The 12,304-nt window shown below is 40.2% G+C and overlaps 2 protein-coding genes across 2 annotated transcripts; both read left to right on the plus strand.

The window, feature by feature from the left end:
* The first annotated feature begins 6,082 nt into the window (after nt 1-6,082).
* LOC6504041 (heterogeneous nuclear ribonucleoprotein A1) lies at nt 6,083-6,391 on the plus strand. The gene has a single exon (XM_001964021.1). The coding sequence runs from the start codon at nt 6,083-6,085 to the stop codon at nt 6,389-6,391; it is 309 nt and encodes a 102-aa protein (XP_001964057.1).
* Nucleotides 6,392-10,381: 3,990 nt separating this feature from the next.
* On the plus strand, nt 10,382-10,837 carry LOC123257519 (S-antigen protein). The gene has a single exon (XM_044716941.1). The coding sequence runs from the start codon at nt 10,382-10,384 to the stop codon at nt 10,835-10,837; it is 456 nt and encodes a 151-aa protein (XP_044572876.1).
* The last annotated feature ends 1,467 nt before the right edge of the window (nt 10,838-12,304 follow it).

The following is a 12,304-nucleotide window of genomic DNA, read 5'->3' on the forward strand; positions in this document are numbered from 1 at the left end:
TAATTTGGAAGTTTTTTGGTTGTTGGTGGTGTAGCCGTAGCCGTTGTTTGTCGGCCTTTATTGTATTATCCTGTATTGTCGTTATCCTGGTCCCAGTCCTCCTTGCTTGTTGCTTTAATCTTCGGCCTACCACCTCCTCCCCGACTCTAATTGCAGGGGCGTAGCTTATTGCCTTTTTTTTGGGTGAGATGCTGGGGTGGCCCCTTGGAAAAGTTACCTGCCAGAGCCCCTGGAAAAGCATCCTTCCTTCCTTCCATCCTCCTCGACTGCGACTCATTATGCGCTTAATTTTCGCTTTTCATTTTCAATTGCCATAATTTAGTTTTATTTTGCTTCATTTTCCTGGGGAGAGGATGGCGAGGATGGGAATATGATTCACCTGGCAAAAGTTTTTGCCGCAGGATCTGGAAGGAGAGGGAGGTAGAATGGCATATTTTCATTTGAAAACCAAGCTGCGTCTGATTACATCATAAGAAATGCGTAATAATTGCGTTAACATAAAGGTCCTCGAGATGGGAAAACAACAGCAGCAGCAGTAGCAATAGCAGGATCTCCAAAGGATGTCGGAAAAGCTGGAAAAAAAAACTTTCTCCCTTGGCCTTCCACATTAAGAGCCAACAAGCACGCAATGTGCGGGGAGTCCTTTAATACAACCAATTATATATTTTCTTCCATCTATCTCCCACAATAACAAGAACGAAAGAAAGTTTGAAAATTTAATTTAGAAAAGAGCCATAACCTTTTCACTTTCGGGGCCACTAAATAAAGATGACCAGATATTGGTCTTAATCGCCTGCCAGCCATCTAACCACCTGTTGGTCCTTATTAGCTGGTCGGTCCAAAAAGTCCTTATTCTCATTTTCCTCAATCAATGAACACAAAAACCACAAAAGCCAAAAGGGCAAACATCTGACCATAAATCAAAACCAATGAAATATTATTAGTGCCAGGACTCCTAAAGCCAGCCAAAAAGGGAAAACTGCATTAGGAGTGGAGTTGAAGCAGCTGAAGGATTCGCAGGACTTGCAGGACGTGCAACAAGAACGAGTACGAGTTTCCTGGTGGAGTGTGTAAAAAGTTGAAAAATTGATTGAGCGCGTGAATAACAGCCAAGTGAAATGGCTTCAAGGAGCCGTTACAGGATAGCTGGATGGCAGGATAACCGGCTTGGAGGGCTGGCAGGGCTGGCAGGACTGCAGGGCTGGCAGGATACATGTTTGCCCTTACAAATGTCTCTGCTCGCGAATCGTTTCGTTTTTTGTTCGTCGAAAGGCAATAAAATGTACAACGTGCAACGTTTTCAGGGGGCGGAAAGGGGGGGGGGAGGTGGGGGTGGTGTGGCACGATTATGCCACAACCCGAAATTGCAGTTTGCGCATTTGTATGCCACAAAACTACAAGAATTGCACAATTTTCAAAATCAGCAGATGAAAAAAACTATACACTTTTTTCAAAAAGTCAAAAAGTAAATTATGAAAAGGACAACACGGCGTATGAGTAATATTTTGGGCGCCACATTCAATATATTTTCTAAATGTATAGCTTTTTTATTTTATTTTATTAGTGGCTTTAATTTATTTACTTTAAAACTATAATTTAGTTAGCAAGAAAATATCTAATAATACCAGATACTCAAGGAACTCTTGAAAAAGGCTCTTAACTCTTAAAAATTTAACTAATTTTTTATCTTCTAGTATAAAAATCTATTTAGAAACCCTTTTAAAAAGCAAATCTACTCCATAGAGAGAGTATAACAAAGCGAAATTGTTGAGTGGCAGTGCTCTGGAGTTCTTAGTCCTTAGTCCTTGCCGAAAAAGTAACACACAGAGCAAGCCAGAAGCACAAACATTCAGACATTCAGACAGTGGAACAGATATGGCAACAGTATCATTCCAGAGGATCCTTGCAGCAGGACCTCAACCAACACCCCCTACACCCCTACTCCTTCGGGGTATAAACAGCACGTAGCCGGGAAGCTAAAACACCACGTAGCATTATCGATGTAATCACCGGATAAGCTAACAAGTTGCCAGGATTTTCACGCATACTACACTGCACTAAGCCAGGACGAAGGAGTGTTGGTGTGTTAGTGTGGTGTGTGTGTGTGTGTGTGCCAAAACAAAAGAAATAGTGCAAACTTTGCCACTCTTTCCACTTTCTCTTCATCTAGTTTGGCCGCAGTTTCCATTCCATGTCCTTTTTTGTTTTTCCTTTAGTTTCTTTTGCCATTTGAGTGGCATTTTATAGTTTTGCAGTCGATGGAGGAGAACGAAACTTATGAGGAAATCGAGCCCAGCAGGATATAAAGGGATATATGTATGGCTAAGGAGCCAGCAGAGCAGAGCATTCTACTTAGTATGGATAAACTGTTTTGATAACTAAAAGCGTTCAAGTTATTGATACTGCAAATATTGTGAGGAATTTGTTATTCTTTTCCTCTGGAAGGGACTTGATTTCTTGCCTGGTCGGTGGAGTGGTTTATATTCCATTATTTGCAGTTGAGTGATTTGAGAAAATAGAACAAAATCATAAATTAAAATGGGAAATAGTACAAAAATATTGGTAGGCAGTGTTGAAAAGGGACAGTGTTGGAAAGGGGTAAGAGTTCAAGTTTTCTAGTTTGGCGGACAGGCGGACAGAACTTAAAACTTTGCCTTACTTTTATTTCATAAAGTTACTTTGGATTTTTTCTTTAAACTGATATTGTAAGATATTATAATGAATTTAAAATAAAAGTATAAAAAGTAAAAGATTAGAAGAAAAACAAGTATAGAGACAAGCGGACAGCGGACACCTGGACAAAAGTAACACCTTTTAAACTCTCGAAACCCAGTAGACGAGTCCTTAGACTCCTTAAACTTGCCGAAAATGAACAATTATTTGGTGTTGCATACAATTGGCTGGAATGTTCGCTTCTCTACGTCTATGACGTGCCGCAAAATATGCGCCAAAAGCATGCAACCTGCAACCTGCAGCCAGGAACTTGGAACTTGCGGCACGGGACGAAGGCGTAACCGGATGGAGAATGCCGGCTGCCTGCTGGTCGTTGCAACATGTTGCCTTGGCTATATTGTTTCGACGGCGAGCGCATCAATTTCTAGACAAATTTCAAGGAGCCCGCCTCCAAAGCACAAACAAAAAAATAGGAAGAAAGACATGGTCCTGGCTGCGCTTCACATGTGCAATATCAAATTTTGGGGAAGCAGAAACACAAAAAACGAAGAAACACAGGAGGATATAGAGTGGAAGGACCTCTTCCCAGTTCGCTTCAGAAGTTTCAGACATGAAATCAATTTGTCTTCCAAAAACTCCCACGAAAACGAGTCGAAACAATGGCAAATGGAATGAAAGTTCCTCCAATACTCTATGGTAGAAATTTTAAATAAATAATTAAATTAATTAAATAATTTGGAAGACTGGTAGTTACTGGTAGTAGATCCATTATGCCATTTTGAACAATAGCCGGGATTCGGTTACGAAAATTACCTGAAGCACTTTGCCAATTAGGAGGTCAGAACACCCCGGGAAGGGATACCAGAACACCAATTCATAGGGCAGTCAGGACCAGTAGAAGGACAAGGATCTACATCCTCAACTTCAACCTCTTCTTTATCCTTATCCTTATCCTTATCCGCAAGTTTGGAGTTTTCATTCAAAGACCAAAAAGGCAGTCATGTGGCAAGTTACATACAACATAGAACACACACATGTGTATGCTACATGTGGCATGATGTCTGGTGGCTGCAATAACTTGTATTTTAAGTTCGCCCACTGCTGGGATTCAAAATTTAATTTCATAGTGCGATGCGTTGTTATTATTTTGCATAATAACATTTCTGGCCTCAGTTCCGCTCACTCAACCAGCTCATGGCCGAGAGCTCATGGGTCCCCTTTGACCCCCATTTCCGTATTTCGGGTCATGGGAGTGCACTGAGAGTTCAATATTTACATATTTTTGGCTTGGAAATATATATAAAATGGGAATAAGGATGAAACTCTTATGGAGAAGCTGAAGAAAGAGGATTATCATTAACGGACAGACGGACAAACGGACAGGGATCTATAGCTCTTTAGTCTTATAGAAAGTATGTACTTATTAAATAGTTAGGAAGATTTAAAAATGGAGTACCAGGGAGTCTCAAGAAGACTATAGCCTTTAAAAGAAGGGTCTAGCGGACATACGGACAGACGGACAGTGATCTATAGATCCATATTCCTATCAAGTATATCAGAAAGTCTGAAACTTGGATCTATAGCCCTTTAAAAGAAGGAACTAAAGGACATGCGGACATCCGGACACAACTATTATAACCTCTAGATTAACCTGCTTTTTTTCCAAGTGTAAAATTTTTGGGGCCATCGCTGGGGAAATTCAAAATTCGGAGCTCGACCTGCGACTGGACTGGACTTGAGGAGGACTGGGTGATTGTGCAATCGAATCAGGCCTATTAGACTCCGTTCGGCGCATTAGCAGTGCGGACTGGACGGACTGGACGGACTGCCTGGCTGCCAGGATGTACCGGATGAACCGGGGGCAGAGAGGTAGAGAACTGGATCCGGACCAGAACCAGAACCAGGACCAGAGCGGAGCTCGACACCAGACACTAAATGCCTCATCAGCATTCCGATGTGTGGGCGGACGGTGGCGTGTTTATCTGAGTGGATTTGCGTTTTGGTTTTCGGGGTTATCAGAGGGGGGGGGGCTATATGGAGAGGGGGGGTTTTTGGATTTTGGGTTAATCAAAATGTGACCGATGGCAGCGACAGCTAAACCGCAAATCACCGCAGCCTCCGGACGGGCCCATTAACGAAATAAACAAACCCCATTTGGAGGATAATTCTCGGCAGGACTAACAAATAGGTAGGGCTATTTGGCAGTTAACTTTCGCAGAAAAGTAACTGCTATTCTTTAAATAAAAATTGAATTTAAAAAGCTTATCACGACTAGACATTTACGGAGAATCGAGCCACAAAACTCCACACAGCATGAGGTCCCCCACGATGGGAAAGAATCGGGTATGGAGAGAAGTCCTCTTAGTCCTCGGAATTGTCTATTTATTGACAATTCACAGCACGCGCCAAGCAAACAGATCATCAAAGGTTATTACGACTATAAGAAAGGTCCTTTTTTTTTTGGGTCCTGTGAGTTTCCTTGGAAGTGGATTCATAAATAAAACTACACTCTCGCACACAAACCGAAAAGAAAAGTGTAAAAAGTGTAAAAAGAAATTTAAAAAGTGAAAGTGTTAGCCCGAAAAAAGACAGCAGGATACAGGATACAGGATATATGCATACATCTCCGCGGGATAAAGACAACTTGCAGTTCAGAATGTCAAAGTTTCCAACTGACAACACTTCAAAATATTCATACAATGTTACACTGAAAGAGTTTTTTAAAGGTTTTTCAAAATGAAATACAAATATTTCAATAAAAAGAGACTTTTAAGAGGAAGCTACGAAGTAAAATATTAAAAAATATAAATAGTTTTTATTCCATAAAGTCACTTATTTTTTTAAGTGTATGAAAATGCAGCCAGGATTTCTTTTCTAGACACACACACCCCCACCCCCACCCCCACACACACACACACACAGTCATAAAGCAATAAAGCGAAATCATGTGTAGAAATTTTTATAAGTTTCTCAGCTCCTCCTCAAGGATCCTTTGGCAGTGGAAGGACTTTTCATTTTGGCTTTTTGGCCAAATCCCAGCCAAGAGCTTAAGGCCTTAGCTCAATTGTTTCAATCCGACTTTATTTTATTACCAAAAAGTTTCTAGTTTCTAGACATAAAGTGTTTTTCCCATTTAATACCTATACTTTAAAATATATTTATTTTTTTTTTTTTATGGAATGCCAGTTAGAAGTGCAAGGTATTTCCGGTTTACACAACTTTCATTGGATTGTGGTGGCCTTTGTTGACTTTGAAGTTATTTGTGCAAACGGCATTATGCGATTCCAAAACACCTGCACTTGACGTATCGATAGAGATCTTCTGGGGGGATAGGTATATAAGGCGGACCCATTTCGAGGCAAAGTCAGTTCAATTTGTTCCAGCTAACTTCTTGAAAGAAATTATAAAAATGCGTGTTCTTTTCCTCGTTGCTCTTATCGCCGTGGTGGCCGTGGCTGCTGCCCAGAGAGGTTCCGGCGGACAAGGCGGACAGGGTGGACAAGGAGGATCTGGAGGACAGCAGGGTGGCCAGCAAGGAGGACCACAGGGAGGACAGCAGGGAGGCCAGCAAGGAGGCCAGCAGGGAGGCCAGCAAGGAGGCCAGCAGGGAGGACAGCAGGGCGGCCACGGAGGACCTCAGGGTGGACCACCACAGGGCGGCAACAGCTCCGACTCTAGCTCCAGCTCCGAGGAGGACTCCAGCGAGGCCTCTGCCTAATTTTCCACAGGATAACTGATCCTTATCCAAAGTCAATTAGACAAACAGAAATGTATATTTTGAGTAAAGCTGTTAAAAAATAAATAAAAAACCGTCCATTGCACTTTTAAGGGCCAGTTATTTGTAGATTCTTTAAAAGTTTTATTATTAAGAAAAAAATATTCAAAAAATACTAGAAAATACTGAAGTTCAAACATTTTGGAAAATAAGTATTTTTAAAATGCTTTTCAAACGTAGAATTGAAAAACAACTAACTCATAACCACCTTAAAAATATATTTTTAGATACCTATAAACTCTCAAAATTCTCGATACAAAATTGCTACAATGCCAGTATTTTTTTAAAAACACCTTTTTCCAAACTCTCCATAACTCCAATACCATTTAGGCTTCTTTAATTCCAAATAGGGCAACACCAAGTGCCATATCCTGTTAGGAAAAGGTATTCCAAGGCAAAAAACAAAAACAAAATAAATATAAATAAAATAAAATAAGAAGGAAAAAGGACGAAGGACGAAGGACGAAGGACGAGGGACGAGGGAGGGCAGTGGCAAAGGCAACAAAGTTAAACTGTAACAATAACCAAAGTCAAAGTTTGTCGGCAAAGTTTTTAGCCTTTTTCGTAGCCCCTCCTCTGGTTGTTGTACTACTGTTGTTGTACTGTTGGTGTAACTGCCTATATATGTATTGGTGTGTCTGTGTGGATGTGTTGGTGTGTCTGCAGGATACAAATTCATTTCAATTGTGTGGCAACTCGGAAGAATCTGTGTAAAATGAGTTTGGTTTTTTGTTTAATTTTTTTCCATTTTTTTTTTTTGTATTTTATTTTTTTTTTGCCGTTGTACTTGCCAAGATGAAACAAGTTTTCGCCCCCCCCCCCCCCCCCACCAACTCCCCAATGGGTTAAAGGGAGTCCTTGTAAAGGATTCTGGGGCAGGACATGCCGCATCGCATACCTGCAGACTTCACTTTCTTTTCGGCAGCGAAATGCCAAAGAAATGCAAATAAAACTTTTCATTGTTGGTCTTTTTGTTTTGCTTTTGGCTTTTGGCTTTCGGCTTGACGTTGTGGCTTTAACCCTTATATGGGCTCCTAGACATAAACAAAACAACAACAACAACAAGAAATCAACAAAAACAATAAGAAAAGACAAACAACAACATGGAAACAAATAAATACAGGAACAAAGTGTAGTTAGTTTTTAGAAAATAAATTAAATAAATTACTTTGAGAAAAGGTGATAAAATTATAAATAAAAAGTTTAAAATAATATTAATTTTTAATTAAAATATTTTATTATTTAAATAAGAAATTCCAACACTTTTTTTTTAATTACTAAAAATATTATGTAATTTTTTCTGCCTGTAAACTATCTTCTATCTTTTCAAACTTTTCATTATCAACTTTGAACTTTTGCCCTCCCACCCACACACACACACACACACACACACACACTGACACACACACATCTACACCTTGGGAAAAAGTGTAGACAAACAATAACAGAAAAAAACATGAGGAAAAACTTAATTAAGCATTTTGTTGCAACACGATGTTGCAACAAAACACATTCCTCTTTAAATAAAGCACCAACGCAATTTATTCCAATTAGCAACAACAACTTCATTGAATATTTAAACCCAAATGTGCGTATGAGATAGGTATAGATCAAGGGAAAGAGAAAGCATTCCTTTCCCTGCATTTGGAGAAAGAGACAGCACTCCTTTAAGACAAACACACGGATGGAAATAATTGAACAAAATAAACATTCAGACTCTGCCACTGACAGGAGTTTTCGAAACGCACTGACTTATCCTTTAAATTTAAATTAAATTTAAATTACACTTTAAATGAAGGCAACCCCTTGGAAAATTCCTAAAATTTTAAATGGATTTTTATGCCAAAATTTGAATGAGGAACTGAGCTCCTTGCTTCCCTGATCATAAAATGCCTCGCCGATCATCGCCTTTTCGGGATCGGATATAAATTGGCAGAGCTATGGCTATCGGAAGGGGGCTGAGGGGGGAAACTGCAGAAACCCACATTTTCATAGGGGTACCCCTTGGAAAATTTCGAAAATTTTCAAAATGACATTTAAGCCAAAATTTGAATAAGGAACTGAGCTCCTCGCTTCCCTGATGACAGAATGGTACGCCTCTTCGTGATCGGATATAAATTGGCAGAGCTATGGCTATCGGAAGGGGGCTGAGGGGGGAAACTGCAGAAACCCACATTTTCATAGGGGTACCCCTTGGAAAATTTCGAAAATTTTCAAAATGACATTTAAGCCAAAATTTGAATAAGGAACTGAGCTCCTCGCTTCCCTGATGATAAAATGGTATGCCTTTTTGAGATCGGATATAAATTGGCAGAGCTATGGCTATCGGAAGGGGGCTGAGGGGGGAAACTGCAGAAACCCACATTTTCATAGGGGTACCCCTTGGAAAATTTCGAAAATTTTCAAAATGACATTTAAGCCAAAATTTGAATAAGGAACTGAGCTCCTCGCTTCCCTGATGATAAAATGGTATGCCTTTTTGAGATCGGATATAAATTGGCAGAGCTATGGCTATCGGAAGGGGGCTGAGGGGGGAAACTGCAGAAACCCACATTTTCATAGGGGTACCCCTTGGAAAATTTCGAAAATTTTCAAAATGACATTTAAGCTAAAATTTGAATGAGGAACTGAGGTACTCGCTTCCCTGATGATAAAATGGTACGCCTCTTCGTGATCGGATATAAATTGGCAGAGCTATGGCTATCGGAAGGGGGCTGAGGGGGGAAACTGCAGAAACCCACATTTTCATAGGGGTACCCCTTGGAAAATTTCGAAAATTTTCAAAATGACATTTAAGCTAAAATTTGAATGAGGAACTGAGGTACTCGCTTCCCTGATGATAAAATGGTACGCCTCTTCGTGATCGGATATAAATTGGCAGAGCTATGGCTATCGGAAGAAGGCTGAGGGGGGAATCTGCGGAAATCTACATTTTGGAAAATTGGAAAATTTCGAAAATTTTCAAAATGGTTTTTTGGCCAAAATTTGAATGAGGAACTGAGGTACTCACTTCATTGATGACAGAATTGTACGCCTCTTCGTGATCGGATATAAATTGGCAGAGCTATGATCAAATTATGTATAATAATAATAATTTTAAAATGAATAAATTCTTAAGTTTTTATTCAGAGATTCATAGTTTTTATTACTTTGTATATACATTTCTTTTCTTTTTACTACCATATTTTTTGTTTTCGCTTGTTTGCCATAACCAAGATTTTGAAACAGCTGGACTTGCTCAGATTAAAAGTAAATATTTTGGAGATATAGTTTGTTTATCGTTCCTATTTTTATAGGGCCTCTACTATTTGTTTATTTCTATTACTTACTTAACTATATTTGTCTATAAGTTTGGATATAAAATCTGAAACTCTGGGGAAACTGGACTCTTTTAAGTTCCATGGTTTATGTGTGAACTGACTTGTCTGTCAAAAACATCAGATATAGACCCTTAAAATAGAGTTAAATTAAGTCTATTGGTCTCAGCCCTTCTTAAATCTAAAGATTTAATCTTAAAGATATATATATTATATAAAGTTTAGATTCAAAGCCCCCTTTAGTAACCCCCATATCCACTTGTTCAAACCCACTCGTCATCAAATACCTTTCCAGTCTATTTTTTTTCTGGGCATCTGTTTGCCTTCGGCGGTTAAATATTTTGAAAGCTTGTGGCTCTGGCTTATGTAAAAAATAAAATAGATGTGGAATTAAATTAGCAGACATGCAAAAACCTAATCCAAGGCCAGTGCCAGCGAAAAATACCGGATCCCCTGACTAACTGACGTTAGTTTGCTTAACAGTCTCCGGATACGTCATGGATTCCGCCAGAACACTTGTGCCGGTGGAGTTGACTTTCTCCAGACTCCGATCTATAAATATTGCTGGCGGGGAGTTCCGAGATCAGTTGGAGATCGAGTTCATTCACTATCCGATATGCGCACCCTTGTCCTAGTTGCTCTTGTTGCCATCGTTGCTGTGGCCTCGGCCCAGGGCCCTGGAGGTCCTGGCGGTTGGGGCGGTCCCGGCGGCTGGGGCGGTCCCCGTGGCGGTCGCGGTGGTCGCGGTCCAGGTGGCCCCGGCGGTCCCGGTGGTCCGGGCGGTCCGCCACGTGGACCCGGTGGTCCTGGCGGCTTTGGCGGACCAGGCGGTGGTCCAGGAGGTCCAGGTGGTCCAGGCGGTCCGGGTGGCCCAGGCGGTCCGGGAGGTCCAGGCGGTCCAGGTGGCCCAGGACCATGGGGACCACCATGCAACAGCACCACCAGCACCACCACCGAGGCAGCCACATCCTCCTCATCCAGCTCCAGCTCCAGTTCCAGCTCCAGCTCAAGCTCCAGTTCCACATCCACCACCGAAGCCACCACCTCCAGCTCCACAGAGTCTTCTGGTTAAGTGTCCTGATCCCCTCAAGATCCAGATGGTTCTTCTCCTGCTGCTGGAACTTGGAAGAAAAGTGTTGAATAAAAAAAATCGTTTTTGTGAATATTGAAAATAATGGTGTTCTATTTTTTTATAATTTTTTTAAAAGTGAGAAGAGATTTTCGAACTTGAGGTTGGTGCTTGTTATGAAGTTGAAGGACAAGGACATAAAAAGGACAACGTTTTAAGGACTTTACTGCTATAACTTAAAGATGATTATTAAATTATAAAATTATTATTTTTATTATTTTTAAAAAGCATAAAATAGAGGAAACTTAGGAGACAGAAGGCCTAAAGGCCTAGAGACTACGGGTCGGAAGGACAAGCGTTCACAGACTCCACCTACCCGAAAATTCACTCACTATTCCACCAAGTAGATATCATAAAACTATAAATTATGAGCCAATAACTTAGTCAGTTAATTGGCCAAATAACAATGAACTCCGGAAAACAATGAACTAAGCCAACTTAAATGAAGGGCTCTAATTGGAAATTAATAACCAGTATTCGCGCCTTCCACAAGCCCAATTTATTTGCCATTCAATTGTTTTTGGTTGATTTTGTGTGGAGTGGCAACAACAAGTTGAATGCCACACACACACACACATGTATACAGTACTTAAAGGATAACAGAGTAAGGAGCAATGTCCTGGGAGAGAGCTTATTTGGCTTAACAGGAGCATAAGGAGCAGCAACAGGATTAGGCGGCATTAAAAGTTAGAAAACGACAGGATTATGGCTTTCTCCCCAAAGCCACCCTATGTGGACGGCTTCTATTTCTATTTCTGTTTCTGTTTCTGTTTGTTTTTATTTATTATTTTTGGTAGTTGCTTATTTGTTTATTTTGGGTTTTAATTGGTTAATAGTTATTTTGTTTTTATGGGTATTTTAGTTATCTTTTTCCAACTAAGCCTTGAAATTATACTCGGTGGAGATCTTGTATAAGTATTTTGAAATAATTCTTGTTTAATTATTTTAGTTATTTCTTCATGCCTACTTTTGCAATTTATTTAACTAAACTGTTAAAGAAAAATAATCTTAAATACATATTTTATTCACTAATATTTTATATTTTACTTATTCCAAAAACCATTTATAGAAAGGACTCTAATCTATTTAAACTTTAAACTCCTTTCCAACCCACTTTTTTAACACACTTTTTCTTAAAAATACTATTATTTTTTGGATTTTTATGTAAAGGACGTCGATGGTCCAGGTGGCGGATTCTACGGATGAGGGTCTCCTATCATTCCAGTCCCCTTCATCAGCTCCTCCTCCTCGTCCTACGCTACTTTCGAGGCCTAGTCCCCGAGCACATTATAGTCCATGTAGTACCACAGGAAGTGGCTCCTAAAGGTGTAGATATAAGAACACCTCCGGTTACGCAAGAAGCTCCTTGGGACTAGCCCTTGGGGGTTAAGATTGCCAGTCAAGGCCACC

This window comes from Drosophila ananassae, chromosome XL (genome assembly GCF_017639315.1).
Source record: "Drosophila ananassae strain 14024-0371.13 chromosome XL, ASM1763931v2, whole genome shotgun sequence".
NCBI lineage: Eukaryota > Metazoa > Arthropoda > Insecta > Diptera > Drosophilidae > Drosophila > Drosophila ananassae.